Source organism: Pelecanus crispus, chromosome 20 (assembly GCF_030463565.1).
Source record: "Pelecanus crispus isolate bPelCri1 chromosome 20, bPelCri1.pri, whole genome shotgun sequence".
NCBI classification, from domain to species: domain Eukaryota; kingdom Metazoa; phylum Chordata; class Aves; order Pelecaniformes; family Pelecanidae; genus Pelecanus; species Pelecanus crispus.
Window position 1 is genome coordinate 3,772,003 of NC_134662.1, and position 17,961 is coordinate 3,789,963.

Consider the following 17,961-nt stretch of genomic DNA (forward strand, 5'->3'; position numbering starts at 1 on the left):
GCCCCGCGCTAGGCCGCCATGCCGCCCCGCGCGCCCCTACTGCGCAGGCGCCGCGCGGTGCACGCCGGGAGCGGGAGTCCCGGTGCGCAGGACTACAACTCCCATCATGCGGCGCGGCCGCTCCCCCGCGCCCCCTGGCGGCGGCCGTGGCCACCCCGACGGGACGGGGCGGGACGGGAGCGGAGCCGGGGACGCGGCGGGAGGGGGACACACGGGCACGGGCACGGGCACGGCGAAAGGAAGGGACACGGCGCTGCGCCCCTCCAGGCCGCAAGGCCGGTGCGCCTCGGGCTGGGCCGCAGACGGGCACCACGGGGCCCGGTTGCACGGCGGCCCGGTGCCACGGCGGTGCCACGGCGGCCCCGCACCATCCCCTGCCCTCCCACCGCGGGAGCCGGGGCGTGCGGAGCCCCAAACGGGCGCCCTGCGAGCGCACGGCAGCCACCGCAGACGGCGACTGGGAGCGGCTGCACGGCCGTCGGGGCGCCGATTTATGAATGGGAGGCCCCGCCCCCTCGGCCCCGCCTCTCCCCGCCCATTGGCCGCCGCGGGCCCCGCCCCGCCCCGCCCGCCGGTTCGCCCCGCGCTCGGGCCGCCCGCGCCGTCGGGGCCGGTCGCCGCTGCCGCCGCCGCGGCCGTGGCCATGGCCCATCGCCCGCCGCCCCGCCGCGCCCCGCCGCCCGCCCGCCGCCGCCGCCCGCCGCCATGAGGCGCGGGGGCCCCGCCGCCCTCGCCGCCTGCCTCGCCGGGGCGCTCGCCGTGCTGGCGGGGCCGGGGCCGGGGCCGGGGCCGGGGGCGGGCAGCGCTGCCTGGGGCGGCCGCCGACCCCCCCGCAGCTACGGGCACCTGGAAGGCGACGTGCGCTGGCGGCGGCTCTTCTCCGCCACCCGCTTCTTCCTGCGCATCGACGGCGGCGGCGGCGTGGAGGGGACGCGCTGGAGGGAGCGGCCGGGCAGTGAGTGGGGCCGGGGCCGGGACCGGGACCGGGGCGAGCCGGGGCCTGGGGCCGCCCTCCCACCCGCGGGGGGCGAGAGGCGAAGCCCGCCGGGGCGCCGAGGCTGCCGGGGGCCGGGCACGGGGCACAGGGCACGGCCGGGGGGGCGAAGGCTGAACGGAGGCGTCCCGGGATGGCGGCGGGACTCCGCTGTGCCCGGCCCCGGGGAGCGCCCGCAGCTCCTCCCGCCCAGCAACCACCTCTCCCAAAATCTCTCCTCCGGCCGGGTGGGAGCCGCAGGTCCCCGCTGTCCCCGCTGCAGGTCCCCGCTGTCCCCGCTGCAGGTCCCCGCTGTCCCCGCAGACGGCTGGCCCGGGCACGCAGCTCGCTCCAGCGCAACCAGCTCCGGCTGCCCTCACCCCCGGGAGCCCCTTTCCCGGGGTTTGCTCCCCGCCGCGCTGCGGGAGCCATGAGGGGTGCGCGGACACCGGTGTGCTCTGACCGGGGACCCGGTGTCACTCTGCCAGCTCTGCCCAGCGCCTGGGGTGACCGGGGGGGGTCCCTCGTCCCATCTCGTCCTGCCAGCGCGGGCCGGGGGCTGCCTCCCCTGCCCTGCATTTCAGGTTGTCCCCTTCCAGCGTTGACTGGGGGGAATCCGATCGTTCCCTGTAAACACACCGGGGAGGATAGAGGCTGAGGAAGAGGAGGGACGGAGGAAGCTTTGGGGTGACGCTGGTCTCAGAACCGAGCGTCTGTGAGGCTGGCACAGGAGAGCAGAGCGGCCCCGTTGGAGGGGACCGCAGAGCATCTGCTGCCTGCCGGGCGGGTCAGAGCTCGGCACGGTCTGAGGGCAAGCGTGGATCGCGGGGAAACGCGTCGGGCAGGGACCCGGGTGGGCGCAGCCGGCCTGGGGGCTCACGGGGCCGGGCAGCGCATCCCAGGTGGGGGGATGGAGGGGGCAAACGCGGGATGTCGGCGCTGCCCGGGCCGTGCTGTGATTCGGAGCTTGGGAACAAGCAGGCAGGATTAGGCCTTTCCCTGGGGCTGGGGCTGCGTCTGCTCCACCCTTGCAGCCCTCGGGAGCGGCCGCGTGCGGCAGTGGGAAGAGGCGGCTGCGGAGGCTGGCACCAGCGTCCCCGTGCCAGCGGAGAGGCTGCTCCTGGCACCAGGATCCTGCCTCCGCTCCGCGGCCCCCTGATCCCGCCCGGGCCCCCCTCCAGGTGACAGCACCGAGGGTCCTAAGGGGACGTGGCACCCACGGTACGGCTGCAGCAAGGGCCAGGGCCAGCACCCACTTCAGGCCCTGGGTCCCAGCCCCCCGTGACAGGGAGGGGGGCACCAGGCTGGCAGGGCAGCGGCTGGACAGGGCGGGGATGCTGGGGAAGGGGGGATGCTCGAGTATCCCCTGGCAGGGGGTCGGGGTTTGGGCCGGGAAGGACGCTGCGGACGGCAGCGGCATCCCCCAGCCCCTGTCCCGGCGGCAGCGGGGGCTGCCCTGTCTCCAGGCCAGCACAGGAGGACGTCACCTGGGCGGCCGCAGGACGAGGCATCCCGGCCCAGCCCAGGGAACCCTCTCGCTGTGTCAGAGGCTGTCGGGAATCCCGACCGGGCGCGCTGCCAGCCCCAAGCGCCCCAACACGTTCCCTCGGCCGCGCGGCAACGGGGCCTGGCAGGTGGAGCGGCTCCAGGCTGTCGCGCGGGGTTCGCTCCGGCTATCGGCGCGGCAGATAACCCGCGCTCGGGCTGGGCTGGGCTCGGGCTCTGCTCCTCAGCCCTCGCGGCGGCTGCCGGACCAGCCCCGCCAGCGCCTGCAGGGTGGCAAGGGCTGGCCCAGGGCTTAGAATCATGGAATCGTTTAGGTTGGAAAAGCCCTTTAAGATCATCCAGTCCAACCATTAACCTACACTACCAAGTCCACACTAAACCAATCAAGGGTAGAGTAGACTAAACCACGTCCCCAAGTGCCACGTCTGCGCGTTTTTTGAACCCCTCCAGGGATGGGGACTCCACCACCTCTCTGGGCAGCCTGTTCCAATGCTTGGCCACTCTTCCCATGAAGAAATTTCTCCTAATATCCAATCTAAACCTCCCCTGGCGCAGCTTGAGCCCATTTCCTCTCGTCCTATTGCTAACTACTTGGGAGAAGAGACCAACACCCCCTCCCTGCCCCCTCCTGTCAGGCAGTTGTAGAGAGCTTCTCCCGCCTCGAGCCCTGCATCTGTCCCAACCTCCCTGGGACCCCACTGCGGGGGAGGGTGTGGGACTGGGAGCACTGGGAGCTGCCTCCGGGCTGCTGCCCGGCCCTGGGCTGCTGCCCCGCGCCTGCAGGGACCCGTCCCCCCGGCACGGAGCTAGGCGCTGGCCGGGCACCTGTGAGCAAAGCACGGCAGAGCCAGACAGGGCGCCGGGAACAGCAGCGGGGGGTTATTTTTAGAAAAGCAGGAGTCCTTTGTTATAAATAGCAGCAGCTCCAGACGGTGATCAACTGGGATGGATTCGCAGGCATTCGCTCAGCCCTTCCCCACCGCTGCTGCTCGTCGACGGCTTTGCTGGGCCGGGTCCTGCACCCGGTGGGTGCCGGGGCCAGGTGCTGGCGGCAGCGGGGAGGCAGCCGGGCTCAAAGTCCCCTCCTACACATCCCCCCCAAGGAGCCAAGCGCCCGGGAGCCCTCACGCTGCCGTATCCACCCCGTCCACTCCCAGCGAGGGCACGAGTGCCCGCAGGCAGGCAATGCTCAGCCGGGGGGTCGATGCCTGCTGCAAGCCCCCGCGCAGGGGCTACGGCCCCCTGCACCGCGCGTGCCGCCGCCAGCCAAAGCCTCCGCGCGTCCTCCGGCCCCGACCGGCCGGGGCAGCCCCGGGCAGCGGTGCCCACGGGCAGCTCCTGCTGCGGCTGACGCCCTGCCCGCTTCCCTGCCTGCATCTCTGCCTGCTGGAGATTCCTTCTCCCCTTCCCGCAGCACCGTGGGCCTGGCAGGTGGCAGGAATGGCAGCGGCACTCCGGGCTGGCCGGGCGCTGGCAGGCGTGAGGCGGTGCAGGAATCCGGAGGCCCTGACGATGCTCTGGGTGTTTCCCCTGTCAGAGCCGCTGGTCCGACCGCATGCCTTTCCCATTAGCGGCTGTGCCGGGAGCTCGGTGGCCGGGCACACGCACTCCAGCCCAGCTGCGACCGGGCCCCACTGCGGCTTCACAACCCGGCTGCGGCCGCCTCCCGGGCTCGTCCCGCATCCTGCAGCGCCGCCGCATCCCTCCCGCCCGCAGTCCCTGGCGCAGGGCCGCGTGTCCATGTTAGCGCCAGCCGGGCGATCGGCACCGGCATCCACGGGCAGCACCGTCCCGGCTGCATTCCCGCCGCCGCAGCCCTCTGCCCGGTGCCTCCGTCCACCGTAACGCGGCTGCGCGCTGTCGCTGCCACCCCCCTGCGCACGTTTTGGCCCTCGAGGGCCACGCCAGCCCCAGCGCCCCGAGCGTGCGGGGGGGCCGGGCGCTGCGAGAGGTGGGTCAGGTCCCCAGGGCACGGCGGGCGCGTTGGGGACAGATGCACGGGCAGAGCTGCCAGAGAGAATAGGATAAACGCGAGGTCGGCACCGGACAGAGGTTGACGGGTTGTTCCAGGAGAACAGAGGTCGTGCTTGGCATCGCTCCCGCGCAGCCCAGCTCCTGGGAAGCGGCTGGGCCCTGGGGAGGAGAGGAGTAAAGATCAATCCCCCCGCCCCGGATCAGAGATTTCCCCTCCCGCTCCCGGCTCAGGCTGCAGCCTTCGGTCCCACCATCCCTCCGGCTGCTCCGGCGCCGGACGAGGGTTTAGCGGCCCCGGCATCAGGCCAGGGCCCCTCGGGGAGGTCGCCCGTCCTCCTCCAGCTCACCGCCGCGCTTCCCTGTCCCGCAGGCATCGTCGAGATCCGGTCGGTGCGTGTCGGCGTCGTGGCCATCCGGGCGGTGCACACCGGCTTCTACCTGGCCATGAACAAGCAGGGGAGGCTCTACGGGTCGGTAGGTCGGACGCTGCCTCCCGGGAGGGACCGGACCGGGGTGAGAGGCGCAGGGCAGAGCTGGAACGGGGGGTCCCAAATCCGCCGGGACCGGTGCCCAGGAGCGGGCTCCTGGTTTCCCACGCCCTGACCTGCTCCCCAGCGGGGGACTGCACCCACAGAGCCCCTCTGCCCTCTGGGGACCAGGGAGGAGCCGGGGTCCTGCCCCGCCCCACTTTCGGGGTCCCACGAGGGCGACGACGGGCCCCGGCTGAGCGCAGCCGCCCCTCACCCCCTTCCCTCTCCTGCCAGAAGGAGTTCAGCCCCAACTGCAAGTTCATGGAGCGCATTGAGGAGAACGGCTACAACACCTACGCGTCGCTGCGCTGGCGGCACCGGGGCCGCCCCATGTTCCTCTCGCTCAATAGCAAGGGCAGGCCGCAGCGAGGGGGCAAGACGCGCCGGCAGCACCTCTCCACCCACTTCCTCCCCATGCTCGTCAGCTGAGCCCCGCAGGCGGCTCTGGATCGTCCTGTAGGAAAAAAAAAAAATGGAAAAAAAAAAAAAAAGGGTTATTTTATTTATGTACATATCTATTTTTTTGCTATTTATTGTTTTATTTTTAAATGCACGGTGGAGGATGGATGCGGAAGGCAGATGCTCCAGACGCAGCCTGCAGCCGCGCAGGGACACGGCTCTCCCCACCGTCCCGCCAAGGCGGAGCCGGCGCGGCGCAGCCCCGGGAGCGCGGCCACCGTGTGCCACCACGTCGTGCCCCGACCCGCGCGGCCCGGACCGGGCGGCCGTCGCTCTGCTAATGGCATCTCTGCAGGGGCTGGGGCTGGGACGGAAGCCGCGGGGCTGGGACGGAATGGCGGGTCGTATTTGTCTTGTGTCCAAGCACCCGTGGCAATTAAAGCTGTGTTCGTGGTATGGACGGGGGAGCGAGTCTTGGAGCATTGATAGTGGGCTTAGCTCGGGCTGGGTGGGGTTGGCTCTCGCAGCGTCGCGGCCGCAGCCACCAGCGTCGTCCCTGCTGCCAGCAGCGGGGAGCCTGGCTGGTGCCCCACCGCGTCCAGCTCCTCATCGACCCACACCTGCGCGTGGGGGCGGAGAGGCAGCCAGCCCAAAACCTAACCCGCAGGAACATACAGCGATGGTTGTTCAGCGGCACGAAGGAGGGAGCGGGAAAAAGCAGCTGCCGGTGGGGGAGAGCCCGGACCCTGCGCTAGCGCCGGAGCAAAGCGCACGCACGCGTGATCCGCAGCCGGAGCGGAGCAGCTCCAGGGAGGAGCATCCCCCGGGAGGTGCCAGGCTCTGGGCAAGGGATGCGGCCCTGGAGACCCAAAGGGACAAGGCATAGGGGGTGAGGGGGCGAGAGGGTCCCCGGTGCCGGAGCAAGAGCCTGGTCGCAGCTGAGCGTCCTGCCGCAGCGGGGTCTGCAGGACCAGGCACCGGGCAGCACCGCAGGAGCTGGCCCGGACCCTCGGGCAGACGCAGCCCCAGCCCCAGGGCTGCCCCTGGCTGGGGGTGGGGAGCTGGGACGCTGCTTCCCACCCACATGCAGACCCTGAGCTAGGACATCATGAGCAGAAGGGACCCGACCCGCACTGGGCACCCATCCCCAGCGGGAGCACGTGGGCCACAGGCGCCCACTTATGCGGACGGTGCCCAATCCACGCCCCGGACCGAGACCCGAGGTGCCGTGGGGCAGCCAGCCCCCAGCCAGCTCCAAGCTCCCCAGGCTGCAGCCAGCGCCTCCGGGCTGGTCCTGCCCCTCCTCAGCCCAGCTCCGCTCCATCGTCCCCGGCAGAGATGGAGCCGGGAGGTGGCTGGTGGCGAGGAGCAGCCCCTTGCCTGGAGGGGAGCACGGCCAGAAATAGCACCCGCACCTCGGCCTCCCGGCCAGGGCATGTTCCTGCACCGCCCTCTGCACCCGCCGCGACGAGGCATCGCAGCCTGGTCACTTTGTCACATCAGATGTGAGCGATGGCCCCAGCAAAAACCACCAAACTTGTTCCATTTCTTACCCAACCAGCTCCAAACGAGTCTGTGAGAGGAAACAGCCACCATGTTAACTGTGTGCTGACCGCAGCGGGCACCGGCCCCGGCCGGGAGCCCTTGCCACAGGCGGGTCAGCAGCAGCCACGCACCCACCACGGGCTTTGCTTTGCCCACTCGAAACCCACCCCGAGCACTGCTCACAGGCGAGAAATAACCCCCCAAGTTCCAGGGGAGCCAGGAACCCCGTGCTGCAGCCAGCAGCTGAAATGTGGCAAGAGAAGGTTTTTCCAGGTCTCCCGGGCTGCGTTTTGGTGACTAAACAGCAAAGCCTTCTCTCCGTGCTGGCCCAGCCGATTGGCACACGTAGGCTTAGTCAGGGACCTTCCTGCTGCCACCCACCTCCCAAGCCCAGGGACCCGGTGGCAGAAGCTTCTGGCTCAACCTCCGGCGGAGGATGAGCTATTAACCCTGATATACCAGTCCTGAGATAAACCCTCGTCCCGCAGGCATCCGCCCGCCGAGATGAAAGGCGCCGCTGGGCTGCCCTGGCTGCACTGGCAAAGCCAAGGAGGAAAAACATTCCAGAAGAGTTGCTCAGCGCCGGCCGCACGGCCCCGGCAGGCTTGGCGAAGGCTGCTTGCCATCCGCATTTGGGATGTTTTCTGCAACGAACGTTCTCTTCTTTTATTCCAAAATGGCTCAAGAAACCCCAAAGAAGCCGCCTGCCTTCCCCCTCCCACGGGAGGCACGGCCATTCCCAGGAAGCTCTCGGGGCCTCGGGTAAAGCTGCTTTGAAAGCGGCACCAAAGCTCTGCGGGTGCCAGGGCCTCGAGCGCCCGGGGAGGCCAGCACCTTCCCCAGCCCCCCCCGGCCTGCTCACGGGGTGCCAAAGCCAGAGAATCATAGAATCACAGAATGGTTTAGGTTGGAAAAGACCTTTAAGATCATCCAGTCCAACCATTAACCTAACACTGCCAAGTCTGCCACTAAACCAATTAAGGGGAGAGACATAATTTCCTGTTTCCTGGCTTGGCGGTGTTTGGAAGGGGCATCGGCTGACATCCGTCCCACGCCACCGGGGCCAGCGCTTCGGAGCCACGTGCCACCGCCCTGCTCCTCCCGCCAGCTCTGCTCTGGGCCTGGCCACGAATGCCCGAGCAGAGCAGAAACCGCTCCGCTCTCCGTAGGCGCACGCCGAGGGCATCGCCCGCCCCAGCGCGCAGCCCGGCCCCGGGTCCTGACCCAGGCTTCTCCCGGAGCTGCAGGGTCAGCGTGACCAGACCAAAACCGAAGGCCCTCGGTGAGAGCGCCAAGCGAATCCGGGTTTTTGTCCCTCTCGTGCCTCCCGGTCCCGGTGAGCACGGACGCAGGCAGCAGGTAGGTCACTGCCCGCTCCGGTCGCATTCTTTTCATTCTCCAACCTCCAGCTCTGTCACAGAAACTGAGTCACAAACACACCTGGATATTTGTCTCTCTCTCCTTTTTTAATTGGCTGTATTTTAAGTAGCTTTGAAATACATTTTTCTCAAAAATGTTGTTTTTCCTGTGTATTATTCAATCACAATGATATTTGGCTGGTCCTTCCTCTGATGCACGCCCAGTCCTGATGTCGACACAGTGGAAAAGTCCGCTCAGGCTGAGAGAAGGGCAGGACTGCAACAGGGAGAAGGTGTAAAAAATACAAAAGACCAGGCAAGGATGCTTTCAGTTGCAATCCTGCAGCCAACCGCTCAACGTTCCGCGGGCTGGCAACGCGCGTATGGGTGCTGGTCACGTCAGAGTCCGGTGCCCGGAGCTCACAGCATGCCTGCGCTCGGCAGGCAGGAGGGCTCGGACAAGCCCAGCCTACCCGGGGGTGAAACGGGACGGCTCAGCACAGCAGTCTCCGGAGAGCTTACCCTGTAGTTTTCCTCAAATCATGCATAATGTCTCGTTGAGCTGAAACGTCCATGTATTTAACAGCAGTAATAATTTAAAATTATAAAAACCCTTTCAGTGTCGTGTATCGGAAGGGCGAGGTTATAAAGAAAAATAAATGGGACTTCAGAAGGGGAAGGGAAGGTTATTGGGGTCTATTTCAAGAGTTCATTTTTTTTTTTTCAGTGACGACTATTGGCCCTCCCCAGCTGGAGACCCCGGGAGGCAGGCAGTTATCATTATGCTTTCATATTAAAGACTTCAATCTCCAAAGCAGAAGAGATAGTATCCAAGGGGAGGAGGAAGAGGAGCAAAAGAAAGAAAGAAAAGAATCTCAAATTCAAAACCATACAAACAACCTTTCCGTTCAGAATTGCAACCGCTAGCTCAGCACCTCGGGTTTCCCATCTGTGGAGCGCAGCAGCCTTTCACCACAACGGTTAAAAGTCCACGCAGCACATGGGTGTTTTTATTAACAGACAGAGCTCTTTCCCCCCATCACAGAACTTGAGGCTTCTCATCTGTGAAGGACCCAGAGTCTCTGTGTCTTCAGAACTCAAAAAGGGAATCCTGGGGAGGCTGCTTTCCCCTTGCTACCCTCCCCTCGCTCTGCTCTGGAAGCCCCTTTCGTTGCTTACGTTGGCTGGGGAGGGAGGAAGGACAATGGACAGGGCCCCAGGGACAGAGGGTTGGATTAAGATTCATGAGTTGTTCGATGAGTTTTCGTTACTTGGTGAGCTGGAGGAAGAGGAGGAGGATGACGATGAGAAGTTCATGCCCGTGAGTCCTGGGGGGTTTGTGGCAGTGTTTTGTCCACTTAAGCTTTTCCGGCACACAGGACACGTGTCATGCTTTGGAGAGCAGACAAAAACAAAACAAGAAATATGGGAAACGGGATTAGAAACACGATACAGGAGCAGCACTCAAGGAAAAGGCTAGGATGACACTCCTTCCTCTGATCAAAGGCTGCTCGCGCTTAGGCCTCATCACGGAGGTATGAAAATATTTACCGAGGAGAACCGTACCACCAGAAATAACACCCAAGTGTTACAAAAGCCAAGTCACCCGCTCAGAGGGCACCAACCTGTTCCAGCCAAGGGACTATGCAGCTGTTGTGGAATAGGTGATTGCAAGGTAACTGTCGGACATTTTCACCGACTGTATAGTCTTCTTTACACACAGGACACTCTAACCCAGAATCTGTATCGTAAAGGGAAAGCAGAATGCAGCTAAGCAATAAAGGAGAGAACGACACTCAAAGCACCTGCCCGGGGATCCCGTCACCTTTTCCTCTTCCCCCCACCGCTGCTTCATCCCTGTGGAGAGGAAAGCTTGTTGCTTTGCAGTTCCTACCACCATCACTCCGCCTCTCACTGCCCTGAGTTTGCTTCATTGTTCCCTTCCCTTTTTCATCTCTATCCACACTGAACTTTTCAGAACAGTTTGCCTCCCCAGGGCAAATCCACCCAGTCTACGCCGCTTTTTTTTTTTTTTCCTGAGTATAACAGAGCAATACTTCAGCTTTTTCCCCTCTTTGAAATTTTTTAGGCCTTGAAGGTACTAGCAGACAAAATTAAAATCCCAAGCAAACGTTAAACAGAACTTTCACAGAGCTCTTTGTGAACGATTCCCTGGAGGAGCTATACATACCTACGTGTTCCTGTGCGATCTGTACGGTGGGGAGGGCCTGGATCTTTTCTTTGTCTGCTGGCGGTGGTCCAGTGTTTTCAAACTGATTTAGTAACTGAAAAAACAATAGGCCACGGAAGGCAGAAAAGAAGAACGTGAGCTCAGCAGCACACAGCAGCTGTTCATTTATTGAACCAGGCCTTCGCTGTGGACCTTGTCTCCTATTTCTGCACCTTCAGTGCTTTGCCCCCTGCAGCCATCGGCTGCTGGCAGTTTTGCAGCACTGTGCAAGAGGACAGGAGACGCCACTACAATGCCAATTTTACCTGCGTAATAATTGCATCCAAGCCGTTGGCACCCCATGCGTAGTCCATTGGATTTGAATGCAAGACTCCCCTTTAAGAATAAGGACAACAATTAAATTCAACTGGGACTACCAACAAGAACACTGTCAGAAAGAGCAGTACGTCTTCCAACTCACCAAGGACCTAGTCCTAGGTTTGGTATTGTTGCAGGTGCAATAATTCCATTGACCAGCTGCTGGATAATTCTGGAAGACAAGAAAACCAGGATTATGTAAGAATTAGTGTCTGCTAACTCCCAGCCCAGAAACATGACATGGAAGGAGTGGCTAAATACTGTTGCATCATCAGAGGGAAAAGCAAAAATATCCTGTAGCAATTGTGTCTTATGAACTGATTATTCATTGATAAAGAGAAGTTTCAGTATTTTATTCGTAAGGGGATAATTTCTGACAAAGACGGCACGTGGCTCTCCAGGAGGCAGTTAAAGACACATTAGTCTTGCTGTCCAGTGTTCTCTCTCGTTTCCCCTCACGCTGAGTACATTTTGGTAATACCTGGTAACAACCAGGGAATGCTTTCGCATTGCAGGTTTAACGGTCAAAACTCCCAGCCACACCATAGTCCGTGCCACTGTGCTCAGGAGAAACGGTCCCTGTAAACTCAAGGCAAGAGCAAAGCTGGGCACCTACGGAAGGATCGCGCTGGACAGCTGTGCTTGGAGCAGTCTTTTAAGAGACTGCTCCTCAAACTGATGAGAAGGGACGGGCTGATTTTCAGCTAACTCTCATCAGTGAAAAACAACGGGGCTTCCTCCACAAGAACCTGCCAGTTGTTCTCACCCTTCTAGCGTGGGAACTCCCTCGTGCCTGCCAGCGGCACGGCGTGTGGCGAGACGGGCTCGAGGCTGCCTGGCACCGTATCGATGCCGAGACTGATGCTCTCGCTCCCTCCGGTTCTCAGAGTCCCTGTTGTCTTCCGACTGCACATTGGACCCAAACGGAAACTCAAAGCTGTCATCAAAGATCCCGAAGGCAAATTGGCCATAGCCCTGTGGCAAGGTGAATAAGTGCTGATCCACGTTCTGGGAGGGAGAGAATTCAGGGAACAGATTGTAACGAGGAGAGAAACAGCTCTTTGCTTTCACGCCTGGCATTTCACCAGCCTTCCAAGAAAGACCGGTCTCTTCAGATCCCCAGCAACACACAAGCCTTGGCTGACACAGGTTGATCAGTGCGCTCTCAGAGGCAGCTTAGTGAGGAACAGAGGCAGACTGAAACTACGTATGAAGGTAAGAAATAACTTCCCCGGTTTCTCTTTAGCTGCTGCATGTAACTGCTGCCTTTCAAGCTGAGGCTACCGCATAGCAACACACCCAGCCAGCTCGCCGAATCCCAGCTTAGCCCCCTCACAACAAGAATAAGCTACAAGTGATGGTCCTATTAAAAACACGCAGTAAAAATACAACACACAGAGATTTCAGGAGCAGCAGCATGTGGACGATATTAATACCTCCTTTCCTCAATTTTGTCATAAGCCGGGGAACATTTTAACAATGTACTAATGGAAAAATACTTCAATTCAGTGGCAAAGCAGGAAGTGTTGGAAGAGACAGAGAGGACTTTCTCACCTCAAAAGGATGCCTGCTCTGATCACTGGTTGACGTAGAGGAGCTGGTCTCATTGTCAGCGTTCCTGTGAAGAACGAAGAGCACTGGTAAGCCTCAGAAGGGTGCTATGAAAAGATTTTCCCAGCAGAGGGGCGCGAGGGACATGAGTTTGACAGGAAAAGCAGACACCGCAGCTGCACGGTAAAAGCACACAGGAAGCGACCGATTCATTTTCGTGCCGAGCTCAAAGGGACCTCAGAGGTCTGCTCACCTTCCCTTCTGCTCTGGGGCAGGGGCAGCTTCATACAGAAACTAGTCTGCCCTCAGCTGCTGCTTTTCTAATTGTTCGTATCAATTTTCATTTTTCCCTCCCTGCAACCTTCACTTTCCCACATCTTCACCCATCTCTCCCCACCCTTTTAGATTCTGATTTCATGAAGCTACAGAGAAGTGACTGAACGACGATGTCAAGCAAGGATTCCCTGCGCAATCCACCTCAAACAAATCAGCTAATCCTCTGGAGCACCAGGAAGAGAAGACTTAAGGTACCAAGGTACAAACCCTGACCACTATGACCCAAATGTGCTTAAGTCTAATCTTGAATCAAAGGAACTTCTCTATTGCAGAGGCATGTGACCAAACGGGACAGATTATTAGGGAAACTCTTAATTGCTGTTAGGCTTCTGCTTTTAGAGAGCTGCAGGAACATCTACTGCTCAGTATCCAGGTCTACACTTTCGACATTCAGGGTAACAAAAAACTAAGGTTCAGCGACTGCGCGACTCTCGCAAGGTCACAGCAAATCACCAATACAGTCAGGATTAGCCAGGATTGATTTTCAGCCTCTAAGGTTGGCGTAGTCAGACCCAGCGTCACCTTGTCGGTACAGAAACCTCAGCCTGTGGAGACGACCTCCCTCAGCAGGCAGCAGCATGCCCCTGGCACCCCCCCACGCAGCTCAGCGTGCCCCTGCACCGAATGCCTGCCAGCACGCTGCCCGTCCCGAAGCCAGTCCCAGCCAAGGTCCAGCAAACGCGTCTGAAACATTTTAAGACATTTTTCCTGCTCTTGCCTGTTCTGACGCTGCCAGAGAACAGTCCCACTACTGAGTCAGCAGTAAAGCACGTGAACGCAGATCTCAGCTGCTCCGGTGCAGAGTCCAAAGTCTTAGTCAAAGTGTTTCACCGTTAGTACTCTAAACTAAGTTATTAAATGATACAGCGAAGCATACGCACACTTTCCGTTCCGCAGACTCCTCTCTCACAGGCTTATCTCTGTCCTGATGACTCAAACCAGTTCAGAGCTACCATATGCCACGGGGAAAGCCTCTCTACCGCTTTTTTTTGTTTGTTTGTTTTAAAATCAATCCATTCCTCCCCCGCCCTTTACCAACAACGTATGACACTCAGCATTCCCATGGCTGATTTACCTGTAGATGCAAACTATGCAAATTAAGCACTCTCTACCCATAGTGAGGAAAGATGAGCCAAATATTGGGCAGAAGTAGTAAAGATGGTGTATTTAGTATCCAACACTGCCTTTTAACTAGAAAAAGGAAAAGAGCAAAGCAGACTGAGTTCAGTCCAGCAATAGCATTTGGGGCAGCACGTTACCTTGGCTCTTCGGGAAGTTCTTCAATAAAACCAGATTCACACCGTGGGCAAATATAATCCTATGGGAGAAGAAATACTGAATGAGAAAAGAAAGTGGTGCAGAAAAGCTGCAAAGAGTGCCTTCAGTGGGATGGGGTGGAAGAGAAGAGTCCTGCAGCCACAAACGCATGTCCAACAATTACAGTCGTCCCAAACGCGTGCCACAATTACAGAGCCAAAAAGACCCCAAACCACTGATATTTGCCTTCACCAGGCTAGTGAGGCAAATTGTTAAGCCTGAGCCTGTTTGGAACTTGGCTTTAGAAAAGAGCTGGATAACACTACTTAATCCCTGGTATAGACAAAGCATTAGGTAAGATCTGATGTAGTTCTGGGTGAAGTGAAAGCAAAACCACCAGCTTTCCCAGAAAAGCAGCACTCAAACACTGGCTTTTAAATAGCTGTGCATTTTGGGGGCCTTCCCCTGCCCCCCTCAAGGGGCCAAACCGTCCTAATGAAAGAAACGAGGAGAGAATTGCAGCACAGGCTAATCACAGCGCCACTGTCGCTTAGGAAGGGCTGAATGGAAAGCTGTTACTAATGTAGTCTGGGGTTCACACCGCACAGAGGTCAAGGAGACACAGGAGGGTCATTCTGCAACACACAATACCAGAATTTTACACTCCCACGCTCAACGCTCATTACAGAAAGCTACCGCCACCCTTGTAGCCTTTAACACTGAAGACTGAATATGCTAGAATAAACAGCCCCTGCGCGCAGAAGCAGGATTCTTCAGGAGTTTGTGACAGTCACCTTTCCTCACAATTCCTGGTGCCAGTGGAGAATTTACACTCCACAACCATCCTGTCCTAGCGAGCAGCAGCCTAGAACGCTTGAGATCCTGAAAGGAAATTGCATCATTTTCGGCGCTCGAGAAGAAGTAGCACCACGCAGCACTGTCGAGTCAGAAGAGGAAGCGACAGACCCCATACCTAACCCCAACCACAGCCCGGGCAGAACAGCCACTGCGGGCAAACACAACTGCTCAAAACCCCGCCCTGGCAAACCCAGGCTCCGCATGGAAGAAATTTAAGAGCTTCTAAAAATAATGCTACTTCCCTTTACTACTGCTACATTTGAATTGGCACAGGCCCTTAAGCAAAGTCTGTTTGGATTCCCCAAAAGAGGAGAGGATGCCAGCCATGTGGGTTTGCTCTGATAAGACATCTGGGATCACTCCTCCAGCCACCGCAGAAAAACGTGATAAGGCCCAAGCACGAGGCAGCAATGCCAGTGATCACTCAATGCTGCCCCTGTCTGCCCAGCAAGATAAGGAAGCAGCAAACACCAAGACCTAGAAACAGACTCGGAGCAGTTGCTGCTCCCTCTTCCGTGCAGGACTCTTTAGATTTGCGGTTGTGAAATAACTGGGTCTACGCAATTGACACAACATTTGATTTCAAGAACATTTCTACACCATCCAAATTCTTCTCAAAGTTGGTTACCGGCACATGGGAACTCCTGTGTCGAACACAGAAAATCAGATCAATTGCCTCTGCCTTTGAAATATCCCCTTACCGTTTCACTTTCCACCAGTGTGCCACTGGGGTAAATTATTACGGTAGCCACACTCGAGCGGTGAGCGACTCACTCCTCTCAACTCTCTTATTTAAGGGTGGCTTTTTTTTTTTTCCTTTTCTGTGTGCTTACAGACAACTCTGAACACAGGGATCAGCAAATTCCTCTGCAGCTGGAACAGCACAAATGTCAAAGTTTCTTGTTTCTCAGGCTGTCTGAATCACTCCTTTTGCAGCATATGCTACAGTTCCTCCAGTAGCTCGCTCTGCAAACAGTAAGTGAAACCACATGAACTTGGACCCCCAAAACAAGTTCATTAACTAGCAATGAACCAGACCTGAATCAACAAAAGCAGTCGTCCGCTCCCTACCACAGTTCAGCGCGTTCGCTGCCAGATGTGCTCTGCTGGCACCAGCCCAACACGGGGCGTTTAAACAAAAACAAATGACCGATATTTCTAGGTTACAACCTTCAGCTCCCGAGCCACTTTCTCCAGCCCTGTATGTCTAAATACAGTCTATGTATTTAGCAGGAGCATTATCAAGAGTTTTGTCCTCACACTTAAATACAAGCCGTGAGATTTACCAGCAAGGCCTGCCCTCGCCTAACCAGTAAGACTGACAGAGAGGGCGAAAAGGACAAACAGCGCATTACAAAACCAAACTGACGGCAAAGTCTGATCAACCGTGGCAGAGAGACACCTCTGCTTGCCATCAGGTGACTTTTAAAATTCAATAAACGGTACCAAAAAGCAATGCCTTATTCTGACAAGACACTGTGAAAAGTTTCTGGGCAAATAAGAGACTGGCAGGATCCTCTGAATCACATCTAACATCTCGCAACATTTGGCAGGTGATCAACAGAAAATCTAGCCGTGGCCCACGATGTTTTAGCCAGTTCCTTTCCACCAGCCAACGCTCCTTTCCTACCCACACCAGAAAAATATGACTCCTTACAGGGGTTTTACTCAGCGATTAAAGCACATCTGCTCACGCGCTGCGCCTAGCCTACAAAGCACTTCTGCATTCTGGGAACGGTGCGGACGTATCATCTGTGCACTTGCCTACATCTCAGCTATTATGACCTGTGAAGCTTTTCTCCTGCTCCTCGTTTAAATCCTACTGAAAGAGGCAAAAAAAAGAACCCCCCTCGTTATCCCACGGAGCTTCAATCCGCTCCAGACAAAGCAGCGGGGTAATGGTGCCTGGGCCCGGGGGGGCTGCCAGAGAGACGGGGGTGCGGAAAGCCCGGGGCTGGGCCGGGGAAGGGCTGCTGCAGGTCGGGACCACCGCCCTCAAACCCGCGCTGAGGCGGGGCTGCCCGGCGGGCTCCCCGCTCCTCCCAGCCCGGCGGGGACACACGAACCACCCCGGCCCCGCAGGCAGCCCCGCCGGGCCCCCCCGCACCAGGCCGAGGAGGGCGGGGGGCCCCCTCCCGCCGCCCCCGCCCCAGGCTCCACCGGCCGCTTCCCCTCGGCCGGGGCCTCCCCGTTTCTCCCCAGCCCCCAGCGCCGCCATTCCCTCGCTCCGAGCCCCCCCCCAGCCCCTCTTAACGCCCCCCCCGACCCCCAACTGCCACCCGCAGAACCGCCCACCCCTCAGGGCCCCTCCTAACGCCCCCCGCCCCCCGCTCCGAGCCCCCGCTCCGCCCTCCCCGCCCTGAGGGCCCGGCCTCCCCTCAGGCCCCCCCGGGCTCCCTCAGGCCTCACCCCCACATGCCCGACCCACCGGCCCCCCCACCCCACGGCCCTGGCTCCCCGCGGCCGCCGCCAGCCCCCCCATCCCCGCTCACAGGCAACCGCGGGGCGATCTCGGCCGAGCAGCAGTGGCAGAAGAACCTTCCCGGCTGTGGTGAAGCCTCCGCCATCTTCCCACCCCCCCCCCCCCACCCCGGCGCGCCGCCACCGCCTCACCCCCGCCCCGCCCAGCGACGCGCGGCGGAGGGGGACGGTGGCCGAGCGAGGACAAGAAATGCGAGAAAGCGGAAGAAAGGGGCGGGGCGAAACGCGCCCGGGAGGCGGGGATGTGGGCGTGGGTTGTGGAAAAGGGGCGGAGCTTGAGCTTTATAAGGCGGGCGGGCGCAGCGGCCGCCATTACTCTCTGAGGCCGGGGGCGAGGGAAGGGAGCCCGGGGCCCCGATTCGGGGCCCCGGGCTCCCTTCCCTCGCCCCCGGTCCCCTTCCATTCCCTCTCCTCAGAGGCCTGGAGAGCTGCTGGAGTCTTCCAGGCACCTCAGGGCCTGCTTGGAGCAGCCTTGTGGGGATGAGGACACAGAGAAAGGCTGAGCGGGGAGGAGGAGATCCTAGTGAGGAAGAGCGGGAAAGGGCTGCAGCTGAGACCTGCCCAGTCCGTCCCCTGGATTTGTTCCCATTCCTCTGCTTTTTTTTTTTTTTTTTCTTTTTAATAAAATTATGGGGAGGGGTTGTC

At 59.8% G+C, this 17,961-nt stretch overlaps 2 protein-coding genes across 3 annotated transcripts; one reads left to right on the forward strand and one right to left on the reverse strand.

The window, feature by feature from the left end:
* Positions 1-705: 705 nt before the first annotated feature.
* On the forward strand, positions 706-5,431 carry FGF22 (fibroblast growth factor 22). Its single transcript, XM_075723731.1, has 3 exons — positions 706-955; positions 4,824-4,927; positions 5,218-5,431. Exons 1-3 carry the CDS (start codon positions 706-708, stop codon positions 5,410-5,412), a joined length of 549 nt encoding a protein of 182 aa, XP_075579846.1. The 3' UTR covers positions 5,413-5,431.
* A 2,941-nt stretch (positions 5,432-8,372) lies between these two features.
* Positions 8,373-17,402, reverse strand: RNF126 (ring finger protein 126). Of its 2 annotated transcripts, none has more exons than XM_075723720.1 (9): positions 17,328-17,402; positions 13,980-14,038; positions 12,388-12,451; positions 11,669-11,841; positions 10,937-11,005; positions 10,782-10,851; positions 10,477-10,570; positions 9,911-10,026; positions 8,373-9,677 (listed from the first exon to the last, which is right to left on the reverse strand). In XM_075723720.1, the coding sequence occupies exons 1-9, from the start codon at positions 17,400-17,402 to the stop codon at positions 9,528-9,530; spliced, it is 870 nt and encodes a 289-aa protein (XP_075579835.1). In that variant the 3' UTR covers positions 8,373-9,527. The 2 variants fall into 2 exon arrangements, with proteins under 2 accessions (XP_075579835.1, XP_075579834.1); XM_075723719.1 differs by having other exon boundaries at positions 11,600-11,841.
* Between the last annotated feature and the right edge of the window lie 559 nt (positions 17,403-17,961).

Bases quoted from the DNA above. Each gene is read 5' to 3' on its own strand.
- FGF22 (XM_075723731.1), top strand. From the start codon at position 706: ATGAGGCGCGGGGGCCCCGCCGCCCTCGCCGCCTGCCTCGCCGGGGCG. The intron at 956-4,823 runs GTGAGTGGGGCC...CCTGTCCCGCAG, and splicing joins CTGGAGGGAGCGGCCGGGCA to GCATCGTCGAGATCCGGTCG. The intron at 4,928-5,217 runs GTAGGTCGGACG...CTCTCCTGCCAG, and splicing joins AGGGGAGGCTCTACGGGTCG to AAGGAGTTCAGCCCCAACTG.
- RNF126 (XM_075723719.1), bottom strand. From the start codon at position 17,402: ATGGCGGAGGCTTCACCACAGCCGGGAAGGTTCTTCTGCCACTGCTGC. The intron at 10,571-10,781 runs GTAAAATTGGCA...TTGTTTTTTCAG, and splicing joins TGGATGCAATTATTACGCAG to TTACTAAATCAGTTTGAAAA. The intron at 10,027-10,476 runs GTATGTATAGCT...TTTACGATACAG, and splicing joins GATCGCACAGGAACACGTAG to ATTCTGGGTTAGAGTGTCCT.